This window comes from Electrophorus electricus, chromosome 8 (assembly GCF_013358815.1).
Source record: "Electrophorus electricus isolate fEleEle1 chromosome 8, fEleEle1.pri, whole genome shotgun sequence".
In the NCBI taxonomy this organism is placed as follows: domain Eukaryota; kingdom Metazoa; phylum Chordata; class Actinopteri; order Gymnotiformes; family Gymnotidae; genus Electrophorus; species Electrophorus electricus.
In genome coordinates, this window is record NC_049542.1 from 12893571 (window position 1) to 12913097 (window position 19527).

At 41.4% G+C, this 19527-nt stretch overlaps 1 protein-coding gene across 1 annotated transcript; it reads left to right on the top strand.

Annotated features, from left to right (window-relative positions):
• The first annotated feature begins 4299 nt into the window (after nt 1-4299).
• ptpn23b (protein tyrosine phosphatase, non-receptor type 23, b) lies at nt 4300-18716 on the top strand. The gene is made up of 20 exons (XM_027014957.2): nt 4300-4539; nt 7185-7259; nt 9008-9135; nt 9285-9361; nt 9446-9495; nt 9809-9940; nt 10187-10267; nt 10373-10492; nt 10582-10629; nt 11114-11170; nt 11306-11364; nt 11499-11578; nt 11670-11784; nt 12061-12126; nt 12365-12504; nt 14991-15296; nt 15494-15648; nt 15741-15892; nt 16042-16221; nt 16418-18716. The coding sequence occupies exons 1-20, from the start codon at nt 4456-4458 to the stop codon at nt 17655-17657; spliced, it is 3345 nt and encodes a 1114-aa protein (XP_026870758.2). The 5' UTR covers nt 4300-4455; the 3' UTR covers nt 17658-18716.
• The last annotated feature ends 811 nt before the right edge of the window (nt 18717-19527 follow it).

Below are 19527 nucleotides of genomic sequence, written 5' to 3' on the forward strand. Positions count from 1 at the left end.
ATTATTATAATGCTTTATACACTTGCCTTAATCAAGGACAAGCCTCTAGTTGGTTCAGAATGCCCCAACTGTTAACAAACTAGGCTTTGGGACATGTTAATCCAGGGCTGGCCTCTCTTCACTGGTTACTCAGTCCCTCACTCTTTCTGTCTCCTGCCCTTGATGTTCCTGGCAGGATGGACATTTCTCCAGCTCCTCTCTTCAGGGCTCATCTTCTCTTTCAGCTGACATCCATAAAGGCATGTTAGTTCAAACATGGTAGAGGGTGGTAATGTGAATAAAGGTGTATTTATAAACATCTTTATTCAAATTTAAGCCAACAGGCCACTCTCTTCCTGTTTAAACCAACATGTCTTTATTCATGTTTAAACCAATGTCTTTATTCACATGCCACCTTCTGCTGTGTTTAAATGTGAAGAAAGACATGTAGGTTTAAATATCAATAAAGACACGTTGGTTTAAACATGTGAGTAAAGACGTGTTGGTTTAAACGTGAATAAAGACGTGTTGGTTTAAATGTCAATAAAAACATGTTGGTTTAAACATGAATAAAGATGTGTTAGTTTAAACATGGTAGAGGGTGGCCATGACTGGAATAAAGTGAATTATCCCAGGGCAGCACTATATACATTCACCTATACAGTCCGTGTGTGTGTCAGGTATATAATGTAATGGGAATAATGTAAGGTGTATAATGTAACATGTGTACACCCATCCCTAGCCACACACACACGTGTACACCCATCCCCAGCCACACACACACGTGTACACCCATCCCCAGCCACACACACACGTGTACACCCATCCCCAGCCACACACACACGTGTACACCCATCCCCAGCCACACAATACTTGTACAGCCATTCCCAGCGATACACAGATACATGTACTCCCATCCCCAGCAGCACACACACACACACACACACACACACACACACGTGTATACCCATCCCCAGCCACACAATACTTGTACAGCCATTCCCAGCGATACACAGATACATGTACTCCCATCCCCAGCAGCACACACACACATCTACACCCATCCACAGCAACACACACACACACACACGTGTATACCCATCATCAGTGACACAGGCACACAAGCACTGTCTGCTGCTCTAGTTTGGAGTACCATATCCTGTTAAATCCACAGAGTTGGGATGCATGTCTGCGGGAGTGAATATGCCCCCAAGGCAGGGTTTGCCTTCCCTAAAAGCACCAGCAAGGATGTATACCCAGGCAGCACATGTACACTCACTAAGTGCCTTGCAGGCACACTCCCTGAGCTGAGGCAGGCACTCAGCCTGCTCTTACTGCAGGACTAATGATCTAATGATATTATGAGTAGAAACTGCCCACAGACACAATCACATGCTTTACTTCAGGAGTGTCTTTACTGTACATGTCTTTGTCCACAGGAGAGGAGTTTGTGTTCTGCTCTTCCTCTGACTCTCCTTCCCCTCCTGCACTTTATTTTTAGATGCTTTCCTTGCCACTCCACTCCAAAGTGCTGCTTTGTTTATGCTGCAGTAAAGGTGACCTTTGAGAGGTGCGTCTTCACTGCTGATCCCTGCTGGGGGGTCCACTTGACCAGTCCTTTAGAAATGTCTCCCCTAGCCTCTCACAGTCACTCACACACACACAAACACACATATATGTGCTCTATTGCTGCAAACACATACACTCTCAGACACATGTATGCACATGAGCACACACACCATAGCTTCAGGGATTTCAACACATTATTCTTAGTTGCGTTACCTAATTTTTAAACATAATTCTTTAAAGGATAAACAAACACATTTACTGATCTAGTTTGTATTCTGTAACCATGTGATAAGGGGTCTCTTCCACACATTAATAAAACCCATTGAAGGTTTTAAAAGTGGCCCAGCAAGATTTGCTCTCAGAATCCACAAATGAATAATGGAGTGTGTGTGTGTGTGGGGGGGGGGGGGGGGGGGGGGCTTGGGGGGGGGGGGGGCGCAGAGGGGTGAGGAGGAAGTGTAGGGGGTTTAATCCGGAACGCTGGCATGCAAAACCGGAGAAATCCCGTAGTCTGTGTTCCCGTGTTACCCAGCATGCACTGCTCTCTGGCTGGTCATATTAGCATCTATTAATATTAATGCATTCGATTGTGGCCTTGTGAAAGTGGACACTCTCACACCGACTCTCTCACAGTGCCATATGGGAAAATGGCAAACTAATCTTCATCTCTATTCTGTCGCATTATCATCAACATCTTGAAGAGAGAAAAAAAAACTTTTTTTCATCTTCATATGCATCATGACAAGCACTGACTCCATCGACATCTTCAACACACACACACACACACACACACACACACACACACACACACACATACAATATCTATCAAAACTTTACTCTCTTGCTAACTCATTTAATAGTTTCCCTCATCCTCCACTATTTCTAATCCATTTCAGCCATTCTTATTTTAATTCTGATTCAACTGAGTGAATTCCAATTAAAGACTCCCAGTCCTGAGTCCTAAAGAGACCAGGTGTCACCATGGTTACAGCTCAGAGACTGCTCTCTGTCAGTCATCTGGTTAGGACCCAGCTGGGCTTATGGGAGATGCAACATGAAATATTAATGTCTTATTAATTATTTGCCAATGACTGCAAATCATCAAAGTAACACAAATAATATGATGTACTTTTGGACAGTCGGTAAGGATAAAAGAGAAACAGCTGAGGTCACTGAGCAGAGGACTAGACACGTCAATGTCGTTTGTAGTAGTTTGGGGTTGGTAACTTCCTGTCTACATGCTGAAGAGTTAATGAAAGTTAAACCTAATCAATACTACAGATCAACTGATGTGAGGCTGGACAGTTGCTACTGTAAACCAACATAATGGAGAGCTTTCCATCTTTTTCTGTTCCTCTTTTCTCTCTTTGTTTGTTTGTATCTGTCTCTCCCTCTTACTCACTCACTACCTTCCTGTTCTCCGCTCTTTCTCTCTGTGTCCAACTCCCATCCTGTACCTCTCTGAGAGAAGCAGACACATCCAGCTCTTTGATTAAGACTTTATTACTTTCTCGTAATTTCCTGGGTAAATGTCATGGCCACCCCATGCAGGCAGATTACCGCCCGCCCTGTGCACAGGAGTGGGTGGCCATTGAGCCCCAGTGGGACTGGGGGGATACAGGCACCAGTACCACCCACCCCACAGGAACCCCAGCAGCAGGTGGGAATGGACGCAGGTGGGCTACCCTGAGAACCCAGACAGTGCTCTACATCTTATGTATATAGTTGCCTTTGCTGTTCAATTATATTTGACTGTGTTTCCGTCCCACTGGCACTGTATGCTATGTGAGGAGCAGGAAAAATTCCATGAGGTTGTGATAATACAGAGATCAGCAGATTTGTTAAATTAGCTAATGTGCTGTATTAGATAATTTGCTCTCCTTGTCAACCATGACCAGAGAAACGTGCATAGATTTTTAGATAATATCAGCAAAGAGTTGTAGCTAAATGGACAAACAAGATAACAGGATTTAAATACCTAAAGTTATATTTCCTAGACTGCACAGGGAAATGTTAATCTCAAGAGTAGTTTGCCTGTTTTCTGTTTGCCAAAATATGTAAAACACACACAGTGTAGTTTGTATTGGCACATTACAGCAACAATATCTCAAACACAGGTGACATTTTTCATGGGAAAGTCATTCAGCTCCTGTGGTCAGAGAAAAGGAGCACTGAGACTAATCAAGTATGAGAGACCTAAAGGTGTGCGCCTGAGGGCGGGGGTGGGGGGGTGCGTGCGCATTGCGATTTCTACTGGGATTATCTAGTGGTATGGTAATTATGAAGTGCTTTTAGATGTAGAATCTTAAGATCGAACGTGCAACATCTGTACCAACCACAACTTTTTTTAAAGTTTGCTTTTGAAGGAATGTACTATTAAAAAAATCAAGCAGCAGGGCATATACTAGAAATCGTGTAAAGAATAGATTTTAAATTGCAGTTTTTACAAGGTAGCGTTAGCAAGGTTACAGCACATTGAAAAGGTTAGCAGCTATTGCCACCTAGCGTTAGCCTAAAATCACTACCAGAAGCACTGACATACTTGAAAATGTAAACTACTAAAATACACGAATATATATATATATATATATATATATATATATATATATATATATATATATATATATATATATATATATATATATATGATCTTTCGTTAAAACGATCTCCAGGAGAAATAAATATCAAAACTACATTACCCATAATTCTAAAGAAGCACGGGCCTACTCTGATGACAGCGGTCGTGCATGAGCCAAAGGTGGGAACAGCGGAAGGAGGGGACGTGCTGAGTTTTAAAACAAACAGTGACTTCGTTATTTTAATCACTTATTTTTCAGGACAGTGAGTAGAAGCTAACATTAATTCTCGTAACGTTATAAGGTCTTCATTCTTGGGATTCAGGCAGCAATGGAGGCCGTTCCGCGAATGCCAATGATTTGGTTGGAGCTAAAAGAAGCCGGAGAGTTTCGGTTTAGTTCTGTGGTCCGACAGGTAAGGTTGGTTAAGACGGCGAAAATAATACGGACCTTTAACTTCGACAACCGAATAATTATCCACCTTGTTGTTAACTAATTAGCTAGTTACGAAGATATGTAAAGTGTTTAAGTTAGCAAACTAACGTTAGCTACCCGTTTTAGAAAAAATGAACCCTCACGATGGTAAAACATTCAACAAATAAGTTACGTTGACAAGAACCTTCTAATAGGTTGGAGACGAGCTCAGGGACCCGTACAGAAGTAGACAGGGCAATGTACTCTGTTGGCACGGTCACTTTCTGAACCGGGGCTGTTTTGTTTCCAAAGACGCTGCCAACCTCGCTCTTGCTAGAATTTTTAAGACTATTACACCCACAATGTAATCCGCGAGGAAACATCTTCCGCTTGTCCTGGCAAGTAGGACAGGCTGCCGCTTCCCTTTTATCTATGCCCGTTTGCTTCCCGTTTGTCTACGTTTGTTTCTGGCACCTTAGTTTACTAAGTAATAGCCAAGCGTGATGTTTTCTATCTACAAACCAAGGATTATTTACATTACATAAACGGCATTTGACAGACACTCTTTTCCAGACGGATTTACATATTTTTTAGTACGATAGTACGTGTGCTCCCTGGGAATTTTACTGTTGACCTTGGTGTTACCAGCACCCAGCTCTACCTGTTCTACCAGGAGCAAAAGATAAAAGTATGTAATAACCCGGATTACATGACAGTGTATGATTTACAGCAGAAATCTGATTTTATAATCTCTTTTGTTCAGGTCAGAGAACATAGATTCTAATATGCCAGAAACTATAGCAACTGGCCATTCATCTGTGTTTGCAGTTATGTATTTATGGAGTTTGAGTTAGGGTTAAGGTTAGATTAGGTTTAGGGTTAGGGTTGGTGTTATGGTTAGTATTAGGGTCTATATTTACCAATGGTATTCTCATATTGACTTGTCCAATACACAGCATTTCAAGCTGTAGTTTTTAGTCAGATTCATTTTATGGACAAAACTTCACTAAAGCTCAATAAAGATTCAAGTGTAGTATACTTCTTATGCAACAATACAATATTTGTATTAATCACCAATGACATGATACCAGCTACTAGTTCATCCCTATGTGTCCTGTTAACATTACATTTTATTGCTTTTAGAACACTGAACTGGGATTTTTAAGATTCAAGATTTATAAACGATTGGTAATATACTATCAACAGATCAAGTGTGTTCAAATCTGGTCTGCACCAGAAAGTGCCACTGTAATTTCAAACCGTCCTGAATTATTGCAGTGTCTTCTTATCCTCTGGAATTGCTCAGGTACAATATGGCTGCATTTTGTCACTATGCTACGTACTCTGTTTTGTTGAGACATGAAATGTGTCTCATCAATTTGTGGTTAACAAAGAATGGCCTACCAACTTAAATGTAGGGTGTGTAAAGTGACTTCCATAGCTGATATTTGATTGATGTACTTTCAGGAACCTGAGAACAAAAGTGAAAAGCTAAAATTGGAGCCATCCATCCTAAAACATAGAGATAAACCACTCTGTCACCTGAGGGAGAGAAGGGCTTCACCCCACTCACTTGGCTTCATTGTGTGAGACTATATGAAGGAATCTCAACGGTTCTGTGGTGTTCTGCATGGGTGCACATGCCGAAATATTCCTTTGTGACAGCCAAAGTCAGATTTGTGCCCCATTCATTTTATAACTTGAAACAGTCTCAGTGTGCACTATTATATGGGCAGAGGCCTTTCAAAATATTATAAATACTCTGACTCCTCAAACCTTCTCCCATCAACCAGCAGCCATGAGCTCCTCTTAGGAGCCACCTAGAGCTCTGAACATTCAAATACCTGATGCCCACACAAGAGGAGAAAGCTATGAAAAGATAGTACAGCATTTTCAGAGTTAACTGGAACAGTGGTCAAGCTAAGGTCTGGAAGACAGAAAACATTATGAGAGAATTGTTCATATGATTGCTATAAAGGCAAATCAAAACCCACATTTGGGTTTGATGAGGTTAAAATACAGTAAAATACAATTTTTTGGTCACAATGAGCAAAGTTATATTTGGGGAAAAAATGGTGCGGAATTTCATGGATCCATCATGCTTTGGGGGCTTGTGTTGCAGTCAGTGGCACAGAATGAATGAGTTTAATTAAATACCAGCAAATTCTGGAAGCAAAATCTGTAAAAAAAGCTGAAGATGAGAAGAGGCTTCTGCAGCAGCACAATGCTCCTAAACATATCTCATATCCACCATACATGACCTCAAGAGGCACAAGCTAGAGGTTTTGAGCAGAGGTGCCCAAATGTTTGCATGCCACTGTATGTAACATGATAGAGATTTTCACTTAAAGTCTGAAGTTCTGGTCAAAAACTCAGAACATTATTTAATATTGTTTAAGTAATGGGAAAATGTGAATATGTCCAGTGAACTTGTTTCCATTTTTATAAAGTCTCCAGTAGCACGGCTGACATCATTCCATACTTCCTTACGCAGTGTTTTGAGGGTTGAGATGGATGTTGTGATTCCAGTGAATGAAGCCTGCATGCAGCCTGTTTAGTGGTTGTATAGGCTTAGACTTTGTCAATAATGTGTTCGATTTCCCAGAACCACTCTGATATTCACCCTGATATCCCACTCTATTCTAGTACATCCAGCAGAACTACGGTGAAAAGCCAGAGAACTACAATGAAGCACTGAGGAAACTGGAGCAGCTCAGGCAGGTGGGCTGCTTGCTTTATGATTTATAATTTTTCATTTTTATTTTATTGTAAAACATGTTGTTTTTACAAGTACATATATTCAATACCGAAGGGAGCAGTAGTAAATGTGTAATGTGTAAGACACCATACAGTATCATGAATGATACAGTAATCAAAGTATGTATAAGGTGTGGCAGCATATCAGCATATGATTTAGAGCTCTCTATCACCTTTAACTGACAGTGATGATGGGAAATGCACCTTCAACCTTTCAGCGACTTATGAATATTGTGCTAGGTGATATCCCAAATTGTGAAGCCTACCTGGATAATGTAGTTGTTTATACTTGTAAGTGGGAGCAACACCTGCAAACATTAGAAATGGTTTTTGGAAAGTGGTAGGATGCTTCGCTTGTTTTGAATCTAGACAAATGTGATTTTGGTAAGGGTGAGGTAGCATACTTGGTCAAACTAGTTGGCCATGGGATGGTTCTTCCTTTGGATGCCAAAGTCCAGGCCATTCTGTCCTTTCCTGTCCCAGAGAACAAACGGAGTCTCAGATGTTTTCTGGGTATGGCTGGTTTTTACAGATGTTTCTGTAGAAAGTTTTCTTAAATTGACACTCTTAACAAACCTACTTCATGAGAAAGGTCCCTTCGAGTGGTCCCCTATGGGCCAGAATGCTTTTGATGCTATTAAAGCATTGTTATGCCATACACCTGTTCTGGCTGCGCCTGACTTCTTGCATCCCTTTATATTGGAGGTTGATGCTAGTGGTGTAGGTGCTGGTGCTGTCCTCATACAGGAGGATACCCAAAGCTTAGAACACCCTGTTTGTCATTTCTCAAAGAAATTTGTTAAACATCAATTGGCGTAGAGCACCATAGAAAAAGAGGCACTTGCTCTCTTGTTAGTGCTGCAGGATTTTGAAGTCTATATTGGCAGCACTTCTCAGCCAATTGCGGTATATAATGACCATAATCCCTTGGTTTTTCTAAGCCATATGGCAAACACAAAGCAGCGTCTTATGCGTTGGTCCCTCATTGTCCAGGGGTTCAACTTGAATATCCTACATAAAAAAGGAAGTGAGAATATGATAGCAGATGTCCTGTCCCTGTTTCGAACAGTGTCATCAGAGTAGTCATTGTATGTTTCTTTTTGTTAGCTTAGTTAGTCATGTTTTTGTTTCTAGTGTGGTTTCGTTTGTTGTGATGTTTTTGGTCACCCCTGACATGATTGCACCACTTTCTTGTCTGTAAATGCACTAGATCTTTGCTGTCAACTTTATTGTCTGGTTATTCATTCCGTTACTCATTTCTACTGCTGTAACACTCAAACCCTATGTTACGGCCTCTCAGCCTAGACAGGATCATCACAATCTATTTACAGAATTTAGCGGATGCTTTTATCCCAAAACATTTACAATTATTAATTACAATTACAATTCAACGACTGAATACAGTTCAAGCAATTCAGGGCCTTACTCAGGGGCTCAACAGTGACAACTTTTCAGTGGTGGGTTTTGAACTGGCAACATTGTGATTGCTAGTCGAGTACCTTAACCGGCTGAGTACCTTAACCACTGGGTAACTACACTGCCCATCCATACTCCACACCTGCTGAACTCACATAAGGAAAAAACAATGTTAATGGTAAATGTTAAAAAAGTTTCAAAATTATCATCTGCCTCTATCAACAGAAATATCATCATCATGATCATCATCATCTCTCGCTTTCTTTCTCTGCTTTTGTCTTTCCATCCACATATAGAGTACAATAAATGTTCCAAGGGACTTTGAAGGCTGCAACACTCTCAAGAAATACTTTGGCCAGCTGCACTATCTGCAGAGTCGTGTTCCCATGGCGAAGGGACAGGAAGCAGCTGTATCAGCTACATGGCAAGTAGTACACACATCATGCTGTTTTATTTCAGCGTGGGAGGCGAACAAGCTGCAGTAAATGCAGGGATAATACACTGGGTTTATGTACATGGTGTCCCTCTTCTTTTGTTTCTTAAATGAATTGCACATTTTATTGTTCTCTACAGGATTGACATCTTTACAGGAAAACAAGTCACTCATGATGACATCAGCTATGAACAGGCCTGTGTTCTTTATAACCTGGGTGAGACTCAACCACACACTATCTCTCACACTCACACGGTTATATAAACATAGAACCGTCTGCTTATGTTGTGTCCTTTTGCAGGTGCTTTGCATTCTTTTCTGGGTGCCATGGACAACAGGGTGTCTGAGGAGGTGGGAACCCATCACATTCAGACATTTCTGGATAGACCATATATTAGAATCCTGTTAAATCTGATACTGAATTTCATAATGAATTACTTTTATGCACTTGTGCCAGTGAGTTGATTAAGAGATGTTTTAGGAGCCTGTAGTGCCTGCTGTATTTTTAACAAACCTTTGTTAGTCAAATGACCATTACTCTTTCTATATAAGTGTAAAACCGTGTGTGTGTGTGTGTGTGTGTGTGTGTGTGTGTGTGTGTGTGTGTGTGTGTGTGTGTGTGTGTGTGTGTGTGTGTGTGTGTGTGTGTGTGTGTGTTTTGTAGGGGATGAAAACATCTTGTACCCATTTCCAGTGCTCTGCAGGAGCATTCGCATATATCAGAGATAATTATAACTCCAGCTTCAGCTCAGACATAAGCCACCAGGCACTGTGCATCAACATCAGTCTAATGATGGTAAAATAAAACAACAAGCACTCTTTACTCACTCTGCTCTTTTAACCACCCCCCCCCCCAACACGAACATTTTTCCCCATACTTCTGCCATTCAGACTAACTCCAGTACAGTACAAGCAGTACATATACAGAGCTTATCATATTGTAACACATAATCTCCCCTCTGCATTTTCATGAACTAGTTTCTGCAGTTTCTTGCTCTCTTTTCCCTTATCACCTCTTACCCTCTTTTCTTGCCCCCTACAGGGACAGGCGCAGGAGTGCCTCCTGGAGAAAACTTTGTTGGATAACAGGAAGAGCTTCCTGATCGCGCGCATTTGTGCCCAGGTGTCATATTTTTATGACGCCCACAGTATACAGTACACTCAGAATTGTGCTCACATGTCACTGGTTTCTTTTGGCCGGGCCACTAATATTTTCATTCTGCCACAGGTGTGTGACTATTATAAGGAGTGCCTGAGGATGCTGGGAAGCTCAGATTGTGGCTCAGGGAAGAGGGACTGGAAGAAGCTTCTCTGTATGAAGATTAGCTACTTCGGTGCCATCACAGATGTGTGTGCAGGAAGCATGACACCGGCTTCAAAGTGATTTAATCATGTGAAACACTCATAATGATAGACTTTCCTTACCTCCTGTTTTAGTTACACATGGGCAAGCAGAGCGAGGAACAGCAAAAGTGTGGAGAAGCAGTAAGTGTGTGTGGAAGAGTGTGGCTGTGGGTTTACAGAGTTCTCTTTATAGAGTAGCATCAGTTATATAAAGAACATGTACTCGTTAGCATGCTCTCATTACACAAAAACTTAGGAATATGTGGGCATTTTACAAAGTTTAAAAAATTCTTAAACATCCACACAAACAATGGTATATTGCATTATAGCAAATATTTATTTAAATATATTTACAGCTTTCATTATTTAAAAAATATTATTTGCAGATATCAGAGATCATTAAATACAGATATCAGAACTTTGGATTGTGAGAATAAAAGCCTGCATTTTAATTACATTATGATGTAATGACTTGTATGATTTAACTTGAATTAATGTGTTACCATTAATTGCTGCTCATGTCAGTGTGACGTTTTTTTTTTTTTAAATTACAGATTTTGGGAGGGATAGAATGCCAGATCTCTGATTAAATAGCTATATCACAGGATTTGGTTCCTTTTCACAGGTTGCATATTTCCAGATCTCTCTGAACAAACTAAATGAAGCTATTAAGCTAAGTAAGGTATGGGTAAGCATGTTTGTCTCTGCTTCACACATTCTCTCACTCACTCACTCACTCACTCACTCACTCACTCACACTCTCACACACACCCACATACACATACACTACATTTATTGACTTCTGACCTTTGTGCAGGGTCAACCAGACTCCATACAGCAGGCTCTGAGATTTTCTATGGATGTCATTGGTGGAAAGTAAGAGCAATCGGCATGTGCTGCATATAAAAATGCAGATGTGAGAGAGTTTAGAATTATTTATATTTGGTAACCATTTTATGTGATCTGTAATGTACCCTTTGTATGTTACTCCTTTGTGCCTGCACTTCTAGGTTTAACTCTGCTAAGAAGGACAATGACTTTATCTACCATGAGTCTGTTCCCTCGCTGGACACTCTGACTGCAGTAAAAGGTAGATCAGAGTTTCAGTGTTGAATATTAATGCAGGACCTTCATCTTTGACATTTGACCCAAGTCTGAGACTTTGGCCCCGTTTGTTGTAGGTGCTTCCCTTGTGAAACCTCTCCCTGTGACCCCAGCTGACCCCAATGTCACTGGTCCTGACCTTTTCTCCAAATTGATTCCTATGGCGACTCATGAGGCCTCCTCACTCTACAGGTAGCTTGCAGAGAACCAGCCTAAATTGTCTCCTCTATGTCATAGAAACTTTTTGATATGCACTGAAACTTATCCTGCATTTAGTTTAGAAAGGTATCGCAAAGTCCCAGCAAATGGCAAGAAAGGCTTGTTTTAATATCCTGCGCTCTTGTTGTATGGTGTAGTATATGAACATACAGGATATGGTGAGTGCTATAAGACATTTACTATATGAAGTGCAATTTGAAGTTACTGTCCTTAAAAGCCACTGTTGTTTCTTTTCTTTGTTTTCTTCAGTGAAGAGAAGGCCAAACTGCTTCGTGAAGTGATGGCACAGATTGATGACAAGAACCAGATCTTAGAGTAAGGGGGACACACAGTCACTCTCAAAAGTCATGTGTTCATGTTCAAACCTAGACACTTTTCATAAACAAGTCACGCATAATCAGGTAACTGAGACTCCAGCAGTCCAGTCGAGAGAATTTTCACATTGCAGACATTTTTAATGGTCCTTTGACGTGTTTGATCGATATTCATGAGATTCTCTACTCTAAATCATATTCATGTAAAACTCTACTCTAAAGTGTATTTTCCTTTCCAGGAGGTTCATGGACTCTCTGAGCTTTGACTCTGTGGATAATTTGGACACGTTCAACTCAGTGCCTCCTGTGTTGTTGGAGAAATGTGCAGGCCTCAGTGTTCGTCCAGATACAGTAAAGAGTCTAGTCCAGGCCATGCAGGGTGTGTACCGTGGCCTCAGACACACACAAATACACAAACATGAGTGGAATTGGCATTTCTGGGGGCCCAGGCAAATCAAATACATTTTTTTTTCTGCACTTCTTATTACAGTCAGAACTGAACTATTCTGACTTATTTCCCTTAATTTTTCTTTCTTTTTTGAGCACCACTGTGAGCATTTCATTCTTGAGTTAGCTAGTGTGTTATGGTATGCCAAACCATGAAATAATTAATGCGTTTAGTCATTTTAAAAAAAAAAATTCAGGTAATTGCTTGTGGTCAGAAGGGGGCCCCCTGATCTCTGGGGTCCCAGGCATTTGAGTAGTTTGCATAGTGGTAAAAACCACCACTGCACACACACACTCCCGCATGCACACACACTCACACACTCTCTCTTTCACTCTCTTGCTCTCTCAGACAAACACACACACACACACACACACACACACACACACACACATTCAAAGGTGGGTGCACAATTCTAATTACACACAGGATAAGCAAATATCCTGTGCCAAATCAACCCACATAGTGCCCAGTCCACACTCTTCATACCAGCAGCCACACATCATGAGCTCTTCTCATGGGTCAGGTATGCCCCTCCCTTCCTCAGTGTTTCCCTAGATTAAGACAATGACATCTTCAGAAGGCTCAACAGGTCTAGTATCCCAGCCAGAGCCCCTCTGGGCTCACTTTTAAAGCAAGCCGCATCTTTTTAAATGTTAACCCAAACTTGGCTCTCTAGTGAATGACACACTCAGGCCCACTGGCTCTGTTAATACATGCTCAGTGCCAGCAGTTCCATCTGGATCTACTACATTACACCATTACACTTACTGAGTCCTTCATGTATCTAAAACACGAAATACCTCACAGATTCCACCTTTATACTGCCCTAGCTAGTCTGTGCTCTCCCTTTCTCCCACTCATGAGCCCTTTCCACTCTTTCTGATAAATCTTTCACAGTTTGATTTATCATACAGCCTCTAAAACTGTCCAAGTTAAGATGTGGCAGACTTGGCTACAAATCCCTGTAAACCTATCTCTATTGGTTTGGTGATATCTTAATATTATATGTATGTATGTATGTATGTATGTATGTATGTATGTGTGTGTGTGTGTGTGTATATATATATATATATATATATATATATATATATATATATATATATATATATATATATATATATATGTATATATGTATATATATGTATATATATGTATATATAATATATGTGTGTGTGTGTTTTATTTATATATATATATATATATATATATATATATATATATATATATATGTATGTATATATAATATGTGTGTGTGTGTTTTATTTATATATATATATATATATATATATATATATATATATATATATATATAAAATGTGTGTATATGTATGTATGTATGTATGTATGTGTATATATATATATATATATATATATATATATATATATATATATATATATACACACACACACACACACACTCGGGGTGGGACTTTAACACGTTAATTTCGATTAATTAATTACAGGGAAAATAACGAATTAAAAAATTTAACGCATTTTAATCACACTTTTGCACCGTGGAACGTTTCTCAGTGCACGAGTTCCAGGCATACAGATTATATTGACGCACAATGTGATGAGCATGATGGAGATGACGGAAGAGGCTACGCTGGTGGATGGGAAATTTAAATACAAGAAACTTCCAGATGGAAGTACAAACAAAAATGTTGTTATTTGCACTTTATGCAGGAAGGAGTTTGCTTATCACAGGAGCACTTCCACCCTTCGTTACCACCTCAACGTAAAACATGTTGGGGCTAGCGCGTAGGTCAGTAATGTTAACTTGGCTGCTAAATGTGATAATATTCCTAGTACGAGCAAACAGTGTCGCCAGTCAACACTCGACCACATGTCGGGGTTCACATTCAGAAACAAAATGTCAAAGTCCACGTCAGACAAATTGACCAATTCACTGGCGAGATGGATTGCTGTGGACTGTAGACCGCTCTCTGTGATCGAAGATAAAGGGTTACAAGAGACGCTGCAAATTGCGTCAGCTGATGCAAGTTATGAACTGCCGTCCAGAAAGACAATGTCGAAAGAAATCCAGCAGCTGTATGATGAGGAAATTAATTAATTAATTAATTACAAAGCGTCTAATTAATTAGATTATTTTTTTTAATCGAGTCCCACCCCTAATATATACACACATACATACATATATATGTATGTGTGTGTATACACATACATACATATATATGTATGTGTGTGTATACACATACATACATATATATGTATGTGTGTGTATACACACGTATGTGTGTATATATGTGTGTGTGTGTATGTATGTATGTATGTATGTATGTATGTATATATGTATATGTATGTGTGTGTGTGTGTGTGTGTGTGTGTGTGTGTGCGCGCCTAGTATTTGTGGAGTGCAGTTCACCTTGCCCTGAATTCTCATGTCTGTTTGTCAGCTCTGTCTGGGGTGTACACTGATGTGGGATCCTCTCTGGAAGAAGCCTGTCATGCCCTGGAGGAGGACGAGGCTGGGGAGAAGACCCTGGTGTGGGTGGATGGGCAGAATGAACACCCTGGCAGACCTGCCGCACTGCAGGAGCTCCAGAGAGAGCTGCAGAAGTACAAGGAGGCCCATCAGACAGCCAGCCACACCAATATGGAGCTGCATCATGCCATGAACCAGCATGTCCCCAACCTGCGCCTCCTCCAGGGGCCCCTTGAGCAACTGAAGAGCAGCCTGCCCCAGCCACAGCTGAGCCAGGGTGAGGATGCATGGGCAACAGGCACCTGTGTTCATGAGCTAGTGATAATAGGGCTGTGTAGCAATATGTAGTCTCTTAATATCTGTATGTTTCAATAGGCTTCTCATTTTAGAGTGCGCTGCATGTGGGTGAGAATTGTACATGTGCGTGTGTGTTCCTATGTGGGTACGTCATGTCATGGATTGTGTGTTTCTCAGAGGACATGTCAACTTTGGAGGCCATGAAACGGATACTTGGTAAAGTTAATGACATGCGTAAGCAAAGATTGTCACTGGAGAAGCAGCTCCGTGACCTCATTCAGAAAGATGACATCACATCTGTCCTGGTGACCACAGAACGTTATCAGATGAAGGTAAATGGCCCACACAGCCTCATTTTTTTTATTCATCATTTTAAACATCTGACTAATGCTTGTTAGTCTCCTGACTCTGTGGTCTGTTCCAGGCCTTGTTTGAGGAGCAGCTGCAGAAGTATGAGCAGCTGAAAGGATTCATCATCCAGAACCTTGCAGCCCAAGACAACATCCTGAAAGCCTTGACTGAGGCTAATGTGCAGTATGCCCCTGTCCGCAGGACAATAACCAACACTGAGCAACAGTATGTGTGTCCGGTATTTTAGCTGCAGGCATGTTTGAGATTAAATGCCTAGGGAGGCATGTAGAGTGCCTCTGAGCAGTGTAAAGCACATTATGTGGTATTTGTAAATGTGCATGATTATGCTTCTAACCATTGAATCCATCTGGCAGGCGGAAGAGCTCTGTGCAGGCTCTGGTGGCCTCATATGATGCATATGAGGACCTAGTAAAGAAGGCTGAGGAAGGTCACAAGTTCTATCAAGATTTGGAGAAAAAGATATCCAATTTGCTGGACAGAGTCAAAGCGTTCTGCCAGAAGAGAAAAGAAGAAAGAATTGCATTTCTGGAGAGGTAAAAAGTGCTTGACACCCCTAGGTGAAGGTGGTAGCAGTTTGTGTTTTGTGAAGAATATTTTAAAGGGAAGCTGGGTTTAAACACCACAGAACTGCTAAGACCTGTTGCCTGTATTAAGCCAAACACTGACTCTCAATCCATTTCCTCCTCCATAATGCTTTTTGACAGTTATTTCTCTGTCTTATTTCTGTAGGGAGGTAGGAAAAGGGCCTCCTCCTAGACCTGCTCCCCGTAAGCCAATGCTTGGTAACAATGCCCCACCCTCCTGCCCTCCAGGGGGAGCTCCTTTTCCTAACCAGAGGATGCCACAGTTTGCTCAGCCTCCTTATGGCCACACTTCAGGTGCCACCCCACCAACTGCACCTCCTCAGGCTCCTGGCCCAGGTTATGTCTTACCACAGCAGTTCCAGCCTGGTCCATCCAGAGGCATCACACCTGTTCCTTCACACATGCCTCCACCAGCTTATGTCCCAGATTCTTGGTCACATGCACCTGCTGCTCCATTTCCTGGGTGTTGCTCTATGTCTGGCCCACAATCTGCCTCAAGACCAACTGGGCAGCAGGTTCCCATGCCAAGTGGGCAGCTCACTGGTCCTGTAGGACACCAGATCCAAACTGGAAACCAGTATCCAAGTTTTCCCCCGCAGCTTACACCAGGCCTGCTTTCTCAGACATCCACCAGTGCCTTTTCTGGACAGAGCCAGCCGCTTTTCCAGCCTGCACGGCTTCACTTTGGTCCTTCAAACCAGTTCCATCAAGGACAGCCTCCATTAAACCAACCCCAGGCTCAAATGGGTCACGTTTTCCCCTCCTTTCCATCCTATCCTCAACAAATGTCTGGATCTTTTCATAATCCTAACAAAAAACCTCCTGTATCTCAAACTATGTCTCAGATACCTTTCAACCAAAACCCCATGATGCCCTTTGCTGTCCAGCCTCAGATGCCTCCTGGAGCTGCACCACCACCAGCTAACATGTTTTTCCAAGCTGGACTATCCCACATTCAACAACAGCTCCCCCCATCCCAGCCAGGTACCCAGCAGTTCATGAATACTCTGCTGAATCCCATGTTTCAGCCAGAGAAACCAGCTCAAAACCAAAACCTTCCACCCCAAAACATTCCTTCCTCATCTTCTGGACCAGCTGTTGCCCAAGTACTGGACCATCCAAATCCTCCTCCACTTGCTGATATACTCACACCTTCACCTGCTAACATACCCAAGATTCAGGGGAATCAGACAGCCTCTGGGAGTATCTTGACCCCTTCAACCATGGAGAGCAGTGTTGTGCCATCTGAAGGATTCCAGATACGGCCATCTTCACTGGACCCTATGACACCAGCATCCCATGTGTCTCCCAATCATGACCATTTCCATAATACCCTGGAGAAGCTCAGCATCACTAACGAGGGAGATGGTCCTCAGCTCAAATAAGAAAAACATCAAACTGGTGTAATCTGAGAGAACAGCCCCAAACTGTCTCACCTCTCAGCCACTCAGAACCGTCTTAACCTTCAGCGGAACATTAGCCACTCAGAACCGTCTTAACCTTCAGCGGAACATTAGCCACTCAGAACCGTCTTAACCGTCAGCCAAACATTAGCCACTCAGAATTGTCTCACCCTTCAGCCAAACCTTAGCCATCAGAGTGTGTTACACTGGGCTGAGAAGAAAGCCAAAGAGACCGCTCTTAATGAATCAAAGCCATTAACAGGGTATATGCTGGTGCAAGTGGAGGTCTCAGCCTTGCTAAAGTGTGAGGGAACACCAGAGAATGGAGAGGTAGTCGGGTACAAGCACTGACCCACAGGGGTGGTCCATTAGGAGAGATCTGTTCCATGATCTGGACCCTGCCTGGACATTAAATAAGACATTAAAATGCTTAATTGTAAGTGATAACTTGCATAATATTTTAATTACTTTTAACCGTATAATCTTCCATATAATCAAATCTCAGTACTTAGAACTAGAAGCATTAGCACTACATTTGCTAACACAAGTTCAGCTTGTTCTTTATGGCTTATGTGCATACACTATCTATCTGCATTTCAGGTTAAAAAAACTTTCTTCACTATGACTATGCAATTTCCTTATTTTGGTTTCTTTCTATTTTAAAATAGCACTTTACTCCTATTGATGGTGAGATGGTGATATTGTATGAATATAAATTGATATTTTTAATTGTGATGTTGCTGAATACATTTGATATTAACCAGAAAAGGGACACCACTCTTAACAGGAGATTCTCTTTACCTTTGGGATGTTTGCTAGTTTAAAATCCTGTTGCTTTTGGGGACCAGTGGTCTTTATTTTGAGGTTTATAAAACTGCTCTTTAGATCACTGACTAGGTGCCTGAAGCACTGGTATATATGTGTGATTGTAATGTTTCTCTTATATTTAGTCTCATAAATGTAATTTTTCAAACTCTTCTTTAGCCTTTCTGTTTACTTGTTTTTCCAGTATATTCTAATAAAGTCATTGCCCTTTATAAAGACTGTGTGTGTACATGCATGCGTGTGAGAGTCTAAGAGAGTGATTGTATGCGTGTGGGGTATGAGAATTTCAGATTACAGATCTAAGCATCTTTCACTTCTTGGATAAGGCCACAAGATGGTGGTGTTAGCTTTTGAGCGCATAGGAGACAGATGCATTTTAGTTTTATGTTGGCTTAGGTGATTTTGTGTATCTGCCTTTGGGTTACTAACTCAGTTTGTGTTAAATCAACATCCTTTACCTGCAGAGCAAGACTGATGGCATAGACAGTGACACCTATTTACACACAACTCCTAAATGTAAATGTTTATGGCAGATGTGTTTACTAGGCCCATGTTGAAGCACAGACATACCCAGAGACAGAACAGATCATAGTTAGTGCTATTACAGCTTACCTGTAAGTGCAGATATGGCAAGATGCTAATAACACCAGTCATGAGCCTGATTCCCAGAGAGCACACATGCTATGCTGTCATACTGATAACTAAGTAAGTCACTGAATTGTTTTGATATGCTTTTCTTTGCAGTTGTCTTCTTGTCACAGTAATTAACAAATGCCTGTTCTTTCCTTTGCAACACTCACTCTCCCCTTTCTGGAGTTGACGCATGGCAGTTCCTGCACTTTTCACTCGTTCTGATGACGGGAGAGGCAGAGACCCACCTTTCTCTCTGGGAGACACTATCAGCTTGAGCACAGAGAACCTGTAGTCTACAGCAACACATGTCAAAACACTAATGTGTAACACTTATGTATAACATATGCAGAGTGTTGGAAGTTTAAGTGAGCTGTGTTCATACAGGACCCCTGTG

Excerpts from the sequence above, each read along its gene's own strand:
- ptpn23b (XM_027014957.2), top strand. The coding sequence starts at position 4,456 with ATGGAGGCCGTTCCGCGAATGCCAATGATTTGGTTGGAGCTAAAAGAA. Across the intron at positions 11,365-11,498 it reads ATGGATGTCATTGGTGGAAA|GTTTAACTCTGCTAAGAAGG; the intron begins GTAAGAGCAATC and ends CTGCACTTCTAG. Across the intron at positions 16,222-16,417 it reads AGAATTGCATTTCTGGAGAG|GGAGGTAGGAAAAGGGCCTC; the intron begins GTAAAAAGTGCT and ends TTATTTCTGTAG.